Genomic DNA, 15,162 nt, shown 5'->3' on the forward strand with positions numbered 1-15,162 from the left:
TAAAATATGCAAATACAAAATTTCTGGGACCCTCTCCCCAAGGCTGGAAGAGGCCTATGCAAGTGGAGACCTGAGGCTTCAGCTTCGTGAGCTTTCCAGTGAATCGGCCCCAGAGAATTTGTCGTTATTCGGATCATTAGAGAAATATGAATACCAAAGAACTATAATTATCTGGCATCCATAGGAGTGAGCTGTACTGAAAATGTGAATTTCTAAATTTTCTGGATATACAAATTCCATAACTCCTTAATTGTAAGACTGTGTTCCACAATATTAAATAGATAATCTAACTGAAGTGGGTTGTAGTCAACGCAACCTCATTACAGTATATGAAATTAGATTTCACTTTTTCTTAATATTATTACTATAAACCTAAATCATCCTGCTGTGGCTTCTCTGGGACAAACGAGTGGTCTGCTCAGAGTTACTAAGGCTTTGCCACTGGAGAACTGCCAGGTTCTATTGATGTCAGAAGGCTGGGAGGCAGGTGTGAGTGCAGAGGCAGAAGTGAATGGGCATTGATCAGTGTTAGGGTCAACCTGAGGCCTGGAGGTCTACAAGGCAGCTGTGATCTTAGGGCCATAGTGGCTAAGCAGACAGCAGTCCAACAGGTCCAGCTTTCAGAGTGAGACACCAGCACGCTCCTTCCCTCTGTCCCACCTTCTGCCTATGTAAAACATGGTCTCTGAGCCTGGGTCTGCAGAGTTTGGGAAATGTCAGTTGGTTACCTCCAATTGGTTAAGGAAAGTATATCATAGGGTCACCAATGCTCAATAACAACAACACTCATTAAGGCTGAGACTTACCAAATACTCAGGTGGCAGGTTCTCTGTGAGGCCATTAATGCAGTTACCTTATCTATTAGCACAATAGGCGGTGCCCAGTTTATTGTTATTATTCCCATTTTACGGAGCAGAAAAATGAGGTACAGAGAAGCTATGTAACTAGTACAAAGTCATATAATATTAAGTGTCAGAAGAACGATTTTAACCTAGTTAGCTGACCCCAGGGCATGCCCCACTAACCGCTATAGGTGATTTCTATGGTGTCAATAGGGACTTCAAAGAAGAGTTATTTGGTCTATTACATTGTAAAAACCATGGATTAAAAAAAAAGCTAAGCAAGAATTATTTTTAATTATTATTATTGAAGGAGGGATCCCTCAGAACCTTTAAGGTGCTAATGTGCTCTGTGCTCCTTAAGAGGATATGGCCATGGTTTGGAGGGCTTTGATTGGAGAGAACTCCCCCCCGCCCCCGACACGCTTCCATGTCTTGTCCTGTACCACACCCTTTGAAATGCTTAGAGTGCTGTTTGCATTCATCCTGAATGACTGCACCACAATTAATGCACCTGGTTTCTAAATGAGGTCTTAAAGGTGCAGGCCTGCATAGAGGGGTGCTCAGCAAAGACCTCCATGGAGCACTCTCTCTCTGGCTCAGGGCACCGTTGGACCTAGAGTTATCTGAGGTTGCTTCCCAATTGAGAAGAGAAATGTGGTTCTTCACCCAGTGTGCTGCACAGATACTCTGTACACTTCAGGATTTTATGCTTCTGCTGCCCGGGATCTGACCCCTAGGTCCATTGAACTGTTGGTGTTAGAAGCCACTAAACTGCAAAGTTGGGAGTCGTAATTAGACGGTCTTCCTCAAAACCCTGAAGTCCACTTCTCGGTGAATAATATAATTGGTCCTTCTAAAAGTGAAAATTTATACTAAAATAATTTAGGTCACATTATTTTGATCACAAAGAAGAGGAATAAAATACCTTTTGATTAAATGATGCAAGTTATATTTTTATTTCATAGTCATCTTTATAAATGCAGTTTTTAAATTATATTTCATTAACATAATCTACAGGAGAAATAATTTGAGGCTAACAATTAGAAAGCCTTGATAGCTTGGTAAAGGTACAAAGAACACAGAAGGCACCACTCAGCCATCTCCCATACTGCAGTTGGACGGTGTCCCGTTTAAGATTGGAAGTTCAAGGCAAGACTGTCAGGATCTCCTGACAAGAAACTAGAGGCTACTGAAGAATTTGTTTTTCTGTAATGATGACGATAATACAATTATTTGTTGTTAGTGTTAACAATGCCAGTTACCATTTATTAGCTTTCACTATTGCTTTTCAGGCATTGCATTTAGACTTCACAACAGCTTAGACAATGGTTGTGGACCCATCAAGGCTCACGCAGGTCATGCTGCAGGGAAGTGGCAGAGCTGGGCTTTTGGTTTGGGCCGTGTGGTTCTACCACGCAGGCTGCGAACCACTACAGTCCACCACTGTCCACAGTATCTAGATAGGATTTAAAATGTCACAAGGAATTAGTGAATACCTTGGCCTTAATTTTAAGCTAAGAGCTCATGTGAGCCCAAACTAGAAACACCGGAGCACTCACCACAAAATCTTACTGTGAAGGGAGTGCTGATGGGCCTGAAGCCAGGGTCCATGCCCATTTTCCTCGCTGCTGCAGTTACCAGGCTGAGTGCCTGTGACACGTGCTGCTGTCCCTACCCCTGTGTTCTTTTAGCCCGTTTCCTGGGGACATCTACCTGCGTTGTCCATGTCCACCCAAAAAGTCAACTGGAGAGCCAAAGCAATGACTAAAGCAGAGCACTCAAACCCATTTGGAAGGAAAAAAAATAAGTTGTGGAAACAACGTTAGAAAATTTTTGAATGATGGTGAGAACACCTAATTTTGTAGCATCTGCATGGTGATTTCACATTTATTTGTAAACTGTAATTATCCCATTGCCATTTTCAAATTTAAAAAGTCCCCAGGTGCACATGAATTTTACGTTAAAGGGGAAGCTTAAAATATTCTGACATCTTTGATTTCCGTATATTCCATAAGCAGTCGTGGTTTGCAGTTATACCTAAAAATAGTTTCCCCATTCTTCAGTTCCCTCCTCTACTTTTAACAGCAATTCAGAGCTGGGTGGAGGGAGAGCATGTGTTAGTGACAGAAGACTGGGCTCTCTTCCCTGCTCTCCAGGTGATCGTGAGCGGGTGGAGCTCTGTGCTCTGGAGGTCTCTCTGTGGGACACAGTGGATGAGGATGTGTGCCTCCAAGGATGGGGTGGGAATCTGGAGGGCATCAAACTGAGATGCTTGCCAAATCCACACTCTCCACTGGAGAGTTGGGTGGGGGGTCTAGGGGGATCAGAGAAGCGCCTCTGGTGGGATCATGTGTAGGGGTGGTCTAGGCTCTGTCCTATATCCTAGGAGGGCTGACCTCTGGGGCCTGCACCGCTTCCTGCCCTCAGTGACATCATTTGTTTTTCAGGTTACTGTGGCTGAAGGACTATGACTAAGGCTCTCCCCTCCAAAAGTCTCCATTTTCAGGGAAGGCCTGATGTAGCAATGAGGAGGAAACATTTCTCTCCTTTGGGTCCTGGAAGACACAGGAATGATCGCATTCAGAGGCACCAGTTGCATGGGTAGAAAAGAGCTGACCCTTTGGAGTTGCCTTGCTTTCTTGAGACTTCTTAATATTTCATAAGTACTGTCTCCAAGAGAGCAAGTCAGCTGCAGTAGTTACTATCCCACCAAGAAGTGAGCAATCCATGCCTTTCCTGCACGTGTGGCTTCACTCACTTCAACAAGCTCTGGTCATGTCACTAGCCAACGTGTACCCTGCTCTCTATGGCTTCAAATCATCCAATACAGAATCTTTGTACAGCAAGAACCAGGCCCATTGCTATGGGATAATTGCAAAATATGGTCCTTACATGTTTTTAGAGACTAAATTAGCTCCATTAGGGGAAAAAAATGAGATTATTCACACAATACTATCTAAAGAGTTCAACAGAATGACATCAAAAAAAAAAAAAAAAAAAAAGAGGATCTGGTCAGTTGCCCCAGAGTATGGTGAGATTCTATACTTTGAATAAAATCATTAGCCCTTGACTTTAGCAAACATATCCTGAGCAGCTCATGTAGACTCTCTTAGTTGAGGAGGGAAATCACTCTGTGAGATAATCTCCCCTCAGGAGCTTCACTCAACTGTTCCTTCTCTTTGAGCTCAGGACTGGATCACATCCTTAATAGTTTTAAAATTCATTGCCTCGTTCCCCTTGCTTCGTAAAGTACTGTAGTAAGAATTGTGTGCTTCTGACAGGTAGGCTCAGTGAGCCCTCACTAATGGCCTTGCCTCTACAGCCATAGATGACCTTCCTCTTAGATTCTTAGGTTCTTCATAGATTCATTCTTCTTCCCGGAAGCTTCTCATTCAGACACTTAGTGTTTTATGATAAATTCTGGGTTTATTTTCCTTTCTTTCAACTTTCATAAAGAGCACATTCTCCTTTGCCGCCCTTCACATCCCTCCATCCGCTCTCAATTCCGTTCTCTCTGTGGGCCATGGGCAGCAGGGTGGTGTCTGCCCAGGAGTAGAGATGTCAGCTTCCTGACCTGAGGCATGACCTGCTGCCCAAATGACACATTTTATGCTCTATTACATTCCAAATGCTCAATAATATTCTATCTACTGTCTCCAACTATTTCAAGCTGTCTGAGGAAGTGCAAAAGGAAAGTGACAAGTAGGGAGCAGAGCAGCAGAGCTCACCCTTCCGTTTCTTTTGTAGGGATCACGACCGTGCTGACGATGACGACTATCAACACGCACCTTCGGGAGACGTTGCCCAAAATCCCCTACGTCAAAGCCATTGACATGTACCTCATGGGCTGCTTTGTCTTTGTGTTTCTGGCCCTTCTGGAGTATGCCTTTGTCAACTACATTTTCTTTGGAAGAGGCCCTCAAAGGCAGAAGAAGCTTGCGGAAAAGACAGCCAAGGCCAAGAATGACCGTTCAAAGAGCGAAAGTAACCGGGTAGGCCCTCCACCATCTTGACGACCTACTCATGCTTTTCATGGACTCCATCTTGTCCCCTGCAGCTCATCAGTCACTACAGTTACTTGCATGACCTTTGAGTAGGAGTTTTTTGGGCTGGTTGATCAGAACCTGAAACGTTTCCTCGTGCAAGTCACGGAGTTTTATGTGATACCAAAATCAGTGCAGAAGCTGGAGAAGCCAAAAGCTTCCCAGTTTCCTATGGAAAAAGCAGAACACGTAGATACCAGAATGAATGAAACTCTGGGGTGTGGGGCCCAAACTTCACAGGTGAAAGTATTTTTCCAAAATGTTGCAATATTCATTTATTGGTAAAATTACAAATTTGATCATCCAGCATGACGTTGTTCTTTGCAGTGTGGGCACATGCCTCTCTCCTTCACCCTCCAGCCGGTGTAGTCTCCTGGATCAAGGTCCTTAGTGCAAGGCAGGAGCACTGCTCTGGCTTGGGGCTCTTGTAGATTTTCCATGACTCTGGCCCCTGCCAGGTGTGTTCCGCAAAAAGCCAGGGCTGGGCAGACCTGAATAACAGTGGCCAAGGAGGGTGCTGCTTTAAGAAGCCCCCGGGCTGCACACTGGGGGAGAGAGCATAAATTAGGTCCATCCCCTCTAGCCCAACTCGGCATGCTCTTACATACTTCCAATTACAAGGTAACTTTGCAATTAGATGTTATTTCAGCTTATTTTTTAATACAAGCAATATGTTATTGCGATTATAAACAATATTTTGATGAAAGCACATTAGAGTTTCTATATAATTTTTTGTCTTTATCTTTCCACCTCTTGTATCCCATCAGGTTCTCCAAAATATATTTCCACCTGTTTACATGCTGGACTTCTTCCTCCATTTTTTAATTTCTTAATTCTTCTTGCTAAACTTACTTATTTCTCAAGCCCGTGAAATTGTGTTGCTCTTTCCCATGCACCGCGAATCTGTTCCTCACACAGGAATGCAGCAGCTCCTGGGAATATTGTTGTGTCCGTGGCCCACCGGTGGCCCAGAATAGATCTATAAGCGTTCATGAATGAATGGAGGCAGTTAAATGACTGTAAATGGCTCCCATCCTTTCAGCAAAACATAAATAGGTTTGGTCAAAGAAACCCAGGATCTATGAATAAAATCAGGCTTTCATGGGCAAAATTATCCTGAATTTCTTACTTGAAAATATACTTAGTACCATACTGTTATGTTTCCAAATAGGTCTGCATCCTGCTATGAATACACAATGTGCTTTGATCATGCTGTTTCCAAGGAAACTAGAATTCATCACATCATTATTGTTTCCATCACATAGACATACCCAAACACACATACACATACAATGCTGTTTTTCCAAATTCCCTCATAATTTTAAGCCGGTTAGAAATTTGTTTCCTTTCTTCTAAATGAGACTCCTTAGAACAGTCAAATTGTACTACAAAAATACCTAAAAACAAAACCTCAAACCTGTAACAACCACAGAGAAAATCAGCAGAATGTAGAAATAATATATTATAAATAAGATGCAAAGGAATATTCACGTGTTCGTTTTTATTGTTTGTTTTTCTGAAAGTTTGTTTCTGCATTCCCAGCAGTTTTGTTAAAGCCGTTATGTTTGTATTTTTAAAAATCTGTAATTGTAGGTCAGCTCTTTCCGTTTGAAGTCAACATACAAATGCATGTATACTAGTTTTAAATGCATATTTGATGCGCTTAAAGATAGCATTAAAAATTGTTGCTGACTATACCTAAGAATGTAGTGATAATTTTAAAGTTGAAATGAACCTCTCAAAAAGTTCACATCAGGTGATACGGATGAATTAAAGGACAGTGAGGAAAGAATCACAAATTTTATGCAAAACAGTGGCACTATGAACTGGCCAACAGCTTCAAGAGTGCTTTGTAATTATAATTGTTCATTCATTCATTTTCAGTGATATCTCTTGGGATTGTTTAGCAGTGCCGCCAATAATGGCCTCGGGGAGCCCCCTCTTTGTTATAGATGAGCCCTGAGGCTGGAGGGCTGCATGCAGCTTTCCCTGGACTGAGAGACTCTGGGCTGACAGCAAGGAGTGTGCTGTCATTGTCTTTCCTGAGACCACCTTCCTGAGTCCTGTAAGGGATGTCAGGGTGGTGCCCTCAGGGACTCTGCAGGCCACCAAAGAGGGATCTGTGCCACCAGCAACTGCCTTTGGGACTCTGACGTTATTGACCCTACTGCAAAACCATGAGTAGATTTTCCTTATGTTTAGTGATTGTACAGTATTTTAACTTAGTGGTTGATTCATGAGGCTTGAAATGTTCACATAGTCACTTAGTTTTTTGCCAGACAAGTGGTACAGTGCAAAGCTTGACCTTAATTTATTTGTGCTTAACCTCTGTTTGTTCCTGAGTTGTTTCTATACCCAAGAGTTAGTCTTTGGTTGCCATGCAAGGTTTGTATTATGGTTACAAGCCTTGTGATATTTTGCAAGTTTACCAGTTGGTATTTGAATTTGGTGAAATGGCAGAAAGTCATAATTCTTGCCAAGGAATCAGAGCTGCAGGCTTGACATCATTCCTCTTACTAAAGAGCAAGATTTCCTTCCTCACATGACAAATACTTTCTTATTTTTCTAAAGTTAGAATATTTTACTTATTTAGAAGTTTGAAGTTAAGCAGAGAATGAGATATCAACAACGTGCCAATCGGATGACAGATTCTTGGAAAAAACGAAAATCCCTTTGTGATATATTCTGCATAAAATGTTTTTTATCCTTGAATGTTTGTGCCTGTCCAGGTTATAGAGCAGGAAGAAAAACTACTTTGAAATCAGTGATTCTAATTATAGTAGATATGAGACAAACTCCTCAAAATAAGGAGTATTCATGAAACGCTTTAAAAATTGCAAGTCATCATCTGTCATTCTATACAGGGCATTTCAGCCTTGTGTTTCACCCACAGTCACTTCCATCTGTTTTAAGATTTAAATTCTAGATGATAGGAAAAGATAAGCATCTCTTCTGGAAATATTTATTTAAAATATTTGGTTTCTAAGATTTAACACATTTTAATAACCCTTTAATTCTTTTAGGAAAAAATATCTCCTAGTAATTTTGGTGTAAATTTTCTACACATTGTTTCACGTTTAACTGAAAACTACGCAAATGTAAAACTATAAGTCAAAAGCAGCCAAACTAATTTACACTAAGGTCTTACTAATTCAATATATATTCAAGCTGCTTTCAACATCATTCTTTCCATAACAACTGTTACTCAGTCTGAAATAGGAATAGTGGAACATTGTATTTGTCCTGAGACCTATGTCACATGAGCTGTGTTCTAAAACAGCTGCAAGGTAGCCGTAGTGTCCAAAGCACCCAAGAGCACTCCAATTTTGTAAATCTTTGACAATATTGGATTCAGCTTCCCTCAGGGTAGGTTTCCTTCACTAGAGTTCAAGGGACAAACTTAGATCCCCATCCTCCTGAAGTCCTTTCCCAAAAGCACAAAACTGGGCACAAGGGACTGGGGAAGACAAGATATTGATTCATACAAATTTGACATTAAATCTTGAAAAATCAACTCAGTATTCAGTTGACCTTATTTCTTGTGTTTTCTTCACCCTCCCTGGGGGCTTCCCGAAATCACCGTTATACTTTATTATCTCTGCCTTCGATTCTCTCTTCCCAGAATCTCTTTCTTCTTCATCCACATCTTCCCCTCCTTCAAGACCTAAGCCAGATGCTCTTCTCCATGACATTGTTCCTGATTTTTTCTACTACTTGTTTTTGTCCTGCCTCTGTCACTCCCCACTTCAAGCGGTTGGTCTTGTCCCTGTTCTTCCAACTTCCATGGCACATTCTCTGTGCTTGTGAGATGGCATGTCACATTTCAGTGGTCACTGTGCCTTCTTTACTAGACAGCATCTGATTCTTTGCATCTACCAAAATATGCACACCATGGCTCGGACGTGGTAAATGCTCAAGGAATGTGTGTCCGTGAATGAGTGGTATTTGTCATCAGTTTGGTTCCACTGATGTGGTGTGTTTTTTCACTTTCCTAGTGGGAAGAGATTCAAAAATAAATCTTTTTAAAGCCAAGTGAAACTCAGAGTCATTAGAACCATTGAAGATCATCTGAATAAACATGTCACAAAACCCTCCCTTCCTTTAACAAAAGACATTTCTTTATTTGGTATTTTGTTCTACAAAGTTGTTCATCATAATCCCCTAGATTTTGATAAAAGGAGCTTTTCCTATGACATTTTTGATAACTAGAAAAGAAATGGTATTGTCAGCATGTATTTAAAAATGTGTTTTTAAGGGCAGTATGAAGTATTTTTAAAAATTTGCTGATTATTTGAAGCTCTGACCTGCTAGACCCCTTGAGGGCAAGGACCTTCTCTTATTCATCTGTGCGGTCCCGCACCTTGCACAGGGCACGGTGTGGAGCAGGTGTACAGTAGTATTTTGCATGAACAATCCTGGGGAAGGATCCAGATCCTTCGTGTGCATGTTTCCACTGAGGCATCCCACCTTCCTAAGTGGACGACTGGGCTTTTCATATCATGGTTTTGTTGTGTTTGAAACATTACATAGAGTGTAGAGAAAATTTTTTTTGGAGCTAAATGATGTTTTCTGTTTTTTCTACCTTCAGGAAAACAATTTCAGTCTTTTGAGTTTCTAATTAATGTGTAATAAATCACTTATTATTGAAAAGATAAAATCGACATTACTACTTAAAAAAAAAACAAGCGTCTTCCACCTTTGGTTATTTCTCTGACTCAACTTTAAATAAATTTTGTTTTAAACACATTAGCTTACCATTTAAGTAGATCTGTTTAAAATGTTAGACATTTAAATAAAATCTAATTGAGCTAATTTGATAAAGGATCTAATTTATAAAATCTCTTTAAGTGATAACGTAATATGTTTTGTGTCATGATTCAAAATCAGATGTTTGGTGGGGTATCACACATATACATTGCAGTGCTAAAATAAACTGAATTAATGTGATCACCCTGGTTGACTCCCTCCCCAGGGAAGGATGCCTCGTGTGAGCTTTTATGCTTTCCCTGCAGTCCCGTCTATTGGTCGCTCACCAGTCGCTTCACTCCTGTGTGGCATAAAGCATGATGGAAGGTACTGCAGAGAGATAAAGACTAGTAAGAGGGTTCTCTCCTCTATAATCTTACTTTCTTTTTTCCCTTGTGTAAAGGCCAGCTCAGCTGACCCCATCACACTCGCCTCCTTGCTGCCTTAGGAGCTAGCTGCCCACAGCTTCTGAAGTAGGTTCAGATCACCCCCTTTTTAGGGAAAGTGACTACTTCCGGTGGCCCCAGCACTCCCACAGCTACTGGGTCGGCTGCACAGAAGCCATGCTACTGCCCGCTCCTTTGCTGGTCTTTACTTTGCTGTCTCCTCCTGTTTCAGCCACACCTTAATTTAGCTATCGGGCTTCTCCTCTCACATCTTCTTCCTACAGTGAGAGACTCAGTCTCCCAAACCGCTGGCTGCTTCGCTGATCCTGAAGACAGGCAACAGACCTTTTTGTTGTAAGAGTTTTGCTGCTAATCATTGCTGCCAATCATTTCAGGGAAAGATAACAAAAAGAACACCTATAGAACACAAGTTCCAAACTCTTACAAAGGTCTAACATTCCTGGTACTTTCAAGATACAAGCCTCATTAGAATTTTTCCCTCCACTGGATAAAAAAATAACAAAACTCTAATGTTCTTCTGTCAGTGCCCTGCCCCTTTCCCCAAGAACGGGTCTCCATGAAAAGCCTTCTCCCCATTACATATGGTGTTATCTTGGTCCATTTGCATCTCCCTGCACCCCTAAGCTGGCTGTCTTCCATGCTAAGGAGACATAGACCTTCATGGTCTGTCTCCACTGTGGCATTCCTCACTCATCATTTAGGAAAACGGAGCACAACTCAGTGCAGGGCATGCTAGCTGCTGCCGCACACCGTGTCGGCAGTGTATTTCTGCAGGGAGCACAGGAAGGGCCAGGAGGCCAGGTAGGAGCAGGGTGATGAGTAACTCTCTCCACTCCTTTCTCGCCCTCTTAATTGCGGGGATGCAGAGATGATGGGGAGATGGCAAACATCGCTGCTGCAGAAACACACGTCTGGGGAGACCTGGAGGAAATATTGGCACTTGCAACAGTGGCTGGAGGGGAGCAGTTGCTCATAACCTCCTGGCATTTCTCTTCTAGACTGCTCTAAAGGAAACAGAAACCAGTGCAGTGCACTCCCACTAGGGTCCCTCTCTTCACTTTCTCCTCTCAAGTCCATCTTTACTCCTTATCCTGCAGGTTGAGGATACTTCAGAAATATGTCACTTTGCTTCCTAGAAATCACTTTTACTTTTCACTACCTAAAGGGTAAAGTTGAAATTCCTTCACGTGACATACAGAAACTCTTAATGGCTTGACTCTAATCTGCTTTCCCATTCATCACCAGGTATACTTTCTCATAATGATAAGATGATAGGAAGATGATAATGACAGTGATATGAATGAAAGTTGTCTCATCTATCTTGAACTTAGCATGTGCCAAGAACTGTGTGTATGAATCCATTCTCTCCGGGACTTAAGTCGCACTCAACCAGTTTGCCTCTCTCAAAACACCTCAGGACTCTTCAAGGCTTTGCCTGTCATGTTTTTCCTGCTTTTTGCCTGATAAATTTCTACTCTTTCTTTGAGGCCCAACTCAAATACATTTCCTCTCTGAAATCTTTCCTCTTCCCTCCTGTAGTAGTTTTGATTGCTGCCATAACAAATTACCACAATTGCAGCCACTTCAAATAACACCTGATTATTATCTCACAATTGTGTTGGACAGAAGTCTGGGCACAGTGGGGCTCGGCTGGGTTTTCTGCTGGGAGTCTCAGGAGGCTGAAATCCAGGTGTTGCTAGGGCTGTGTTCCCTTCTGGAGGCCTGCCCCCAGACTCATTCAGGTTGTTGAACAAACGTAGTTCCTTGTGGTTGTAGGACTGAGATTCCCCGTTGCCTTGCTGACTGTCAGCCAGACCAGTCTTTGCTCCTTGAGGCTGCCCCATTTCTTCTTATGCTTTCCCTGTGGTCCCCTCTATCAATGGTAAATCCAGTCTTCTCACACTTCAAATCCCTCTGCTTTCACCTTCTGCCAAATCTCTCTGACTTTCTCTTCTGCTTCCAGCTGGAGAAAATTCTCTACTTTTAAGGGCTCATGTGATTAGATTGGGCCCACCCAGATAATCCAGGATAATCTCCCTATTTTAAGGTCCATAACCTTAATTACATTTACAAAGTCCCTTTTGCATGTAAGGTAACATACTCATAGGTCCCGGGAATGAGGGTTGACATCCTAATGACTATACCTGTCCTTCCCCAAGCATAATTGAATGGCATTCCCAAACCAGGGGGTAGGCACCTCAGAATCTTTTTTGGTGCCTTTGTGCAAGAGCCTGAGTAGCCCTTGGTTGTGTGTAGCCCTGGGCCATCCCACCTGTGGTCCTGGCACTGCTCAGAGATTGGCACAGGCCCCTCCTCATAGACAGGAGTCCTCTCTCCCCACCTCCGCTCCTTCACATCTAGCTTAATACCTTTAATGAAATTAAGGAGTATACAGAAGATGGGAAGATGCAAATTAATATATTGATAAATTATTCCTCCACAAAATAACTAATTTTGTGAAAGCCTCATGGAAGAAGCCATAGACAATCTACTTCTGGAAAAGGTGTAGTCTTTCACAGGCAAAAATAGGACAAGGAAGATGGCCCTGCAGGCAAAGGAAAGGAGATAGATGGGGGAATGTAGGGCATGCTGGAGAAAAGTGAGTGCCCAGGGGTCTGTGGAATGGACCCTGAGGCCCTGAGAGGGACTGGTACTGCTCATGGAGGAGAGATTACAGACACATTAGGAAGGACTCCACTGGGGCCCCCTAGCCTCAGGTATGCTCCATCAAAGTTGCGTGGCTGACCAACAAATACACAAATAGACCATTGTCAGCATCATGACAGGTCCAAACATGTATTTAGCACAGAATAAAATGTCATTTTAAAGTTTGGCTCCAATGTGGGAGGGGACTTTAGTCTATCTTAAACACGGCTCTTGAGAAGGAGGCCTCCTGCCGGGACCAGCATCAGGCAAGGAGATCGTACTTAGGCAGGGGTCTGAATCTGCCCCACCAAAGCCATCAGCAGTGTCCATCACAGGAGTATTCGCTTTTTTCTCCATGGTAATTTGGATATTTTGTACCATCAGAAAAAGGGACAAGCTGACTTCCAGAAAAGAATGGGAGGGTATAGTTTCTATCCAGTGCCTAGTTGTGAAAAATGGGTATAATACCTAGTTATTTTACATCTTGAAAGGTATTTGTACTTTAATTTTGTCTTCAGTAAGGACTTGTATCCATAATGTGAAATTTCAATTTGAAAAAGCCCCCCTTATTTTACCTAATCTCCTATGTGAGAATTTTTAAATCAAGGAAATAAAATTTCTAAAGTACGGTTAAGTCTCCAAAATAACATTTTCTGCTAAAACAGAGTGCTGGGTTTGACAGATGTGCAATTTCTCATATGTGATGTGATTGCATGACATAAGTCTGTGCTAGGTTTGCATATGGAAATTAGATTTATTAGTATGCTAGCTGTCTAACGATGTCCATTTTCTTCCGATTAGGTGGATGCTCATGGAAATATTCTGTTAACATCGCTGGAGGTTCACAATGAAATGAATGAGGTCGCAGGCAGTGTTGGTGACACCAGGAATTCAGCAATATCCTTTGACAACTCAGGAATCCAGTACAGGAAACAGAGCATGCCTAGGGAAGGGCATGGGCGACACATGGGGGACAGAAGCATCCCGCACAAGAAGACCCATCTACGGAGGAGGTCTTCGCAGCTCAAAATTAAAATCCCTGATCTAACCGATGTGAATGCCATAGACAGATGGTCCAGGATCGTGTTTCCATTCACTTTTTCTCTTTTCAACTTAGTTTACTGGCTGTATTATGTTAACTGAGTGACTGTACTTGATTTTTCAAAGACTTCATTTAACACTGAGTGAAATATTACTCTGCCTGTCAAGTTTTTATACCTGTACACACACAGACACACACACACAGACACACACATATATACATACGCAATTGTATATATATGTGAACTTTCTCAGCATATATATAAAATACACGTGTATATGAGGATGTATGTGTATATGTTTATACACACAGGTGTAAGGGCCCATGTGTATGTAAAACAAATACACATACATATATACATTTTGCAGCTATGGACAATTTAACACAGGATGCGTATTAAAGAAAGTCATAGTTTTTTCTTTTTAATTGAAAGGGACAAGCATCGTCTAAATATTATGCCTTGAGAATGAGGGTGTGAAACACAATATCATCCCCAAAATGTGTCTTTTATTATCATGAGTTAGATATTTTAGTTTAAAAATCAGAAAGAAACTCTTAGTTAATCTTCAAAAACTCATACAATGGTATTGCTAGTTTAAAACAAGTCATACACTTCATATCCTCTCTTTCAGTTTATTAAGCGAAGGCTTTTCGGCTTTGTGGCGATGGGGTTTGCTTTCATCGAGCATACTTTTTCTGTACTGGTTTAGTGGATGACGTGAGCCACTGGTGCGTGCTCACCTGTTGTCTTAAAAAAAGATAGATCCCACGTTGATGTCTGAACGTCCATCTTTTGAAAACCCATCGGGAATGGATGGCATCTCATTGTAAGTACTCTGATGTACAGTGTATTTTTTGTTCATTTGGAGTGGATCCAGCTTACCTGTCATGTGGGAACACAGTGGCACGTTCTGGCAATGTTTAGTTGACATTTCAATCTCTGAAAATGTGCTCCACATTTCTTATGGATTTCTGGGCCTGATATCTAACAGAAAGCATAGACGTCTCAGGTTATTTGTTACTCTAAGGTAAAACCATCTAAGATGATTTTCCCCCTTGTCTTTATGTTATTAATCACTCTTATAACATTGTATGTTAATATAAAATATATTTGCATAATATGCATATATATGTATATTTACCAAGATTTTGTTTCTTATGCTTGCTCTCATAGCAGCATGCAATGTCATATTTTTCTTTCTGTGATGTGACTACTTTCTGTTATCTAGAATTAAGATTGAAGCTAAAACACTTCTGTTCAATTTCAGAAACCAAGAAACATCCTCATGCCTTTATTTCTGTATCTGACATATTTCATAAGCACATCCAACTACTCCTAGTCTAACTAGGACGCTGCAGGAACATGACCAGTACACACCACGCATCACCCAGTGACCCATGACCGTTCTCTTGTGGCAAAGGAGAGCAACCTGACA

At 41.7% G+C, this 15,162-nt stretch overlaps 1 protein-coding gene across 2 annotated transcripts in view; it reads left to right on the forward strand.

Moving 5' to 3' along the window:
- Nucleotides 1–14,867, forward strand: part of GABRB3 (gamma-aminobutyric acid type A receptor subunit beta3) — a 201,221-nt gene extending 186,354 nt beyond the window's left edge. For both annotated transcript variants that reach the window (XM_058542249.1, XM_058542248.1), the window contains 2 exons: nucleotides 4,590–4,834; nucleotides 13,486–14,867. In XM_058542249.1, the coding sequence (XP_058398232.1) occupies nucleotides 4,590–4,834; nucleotides 13,486–13,827 (587 nt within the window). In that variant the 3' untranslated portion in view covers nucleotides 13,828–14,867. The remainder of the gene's footprint in view (nucleotides 1–4,589; nucleotides 4,835–13,485) is intronic.
- The last annotated feature ends 295 nt before the right edge of the window (nucleotides 14,868–15,162 follow it).

This window comes from Diceros bicornis, chromosome 5 (genome assembly GCF_020826845.1).
Source record: "Diceros bicornis minor isolate mBicDic1 chromosome 5, mDicBic1.mat.cur, whole genome shotgun sequence".
In the NCBI taxonomy this organism is placed as follows: domain Eukaryota; kingdom Metazoa; phylum Chordata; class Mammalia; order Perissodactyla; family Rhinocerotidae; genus Diceros; species Diceros bicornis.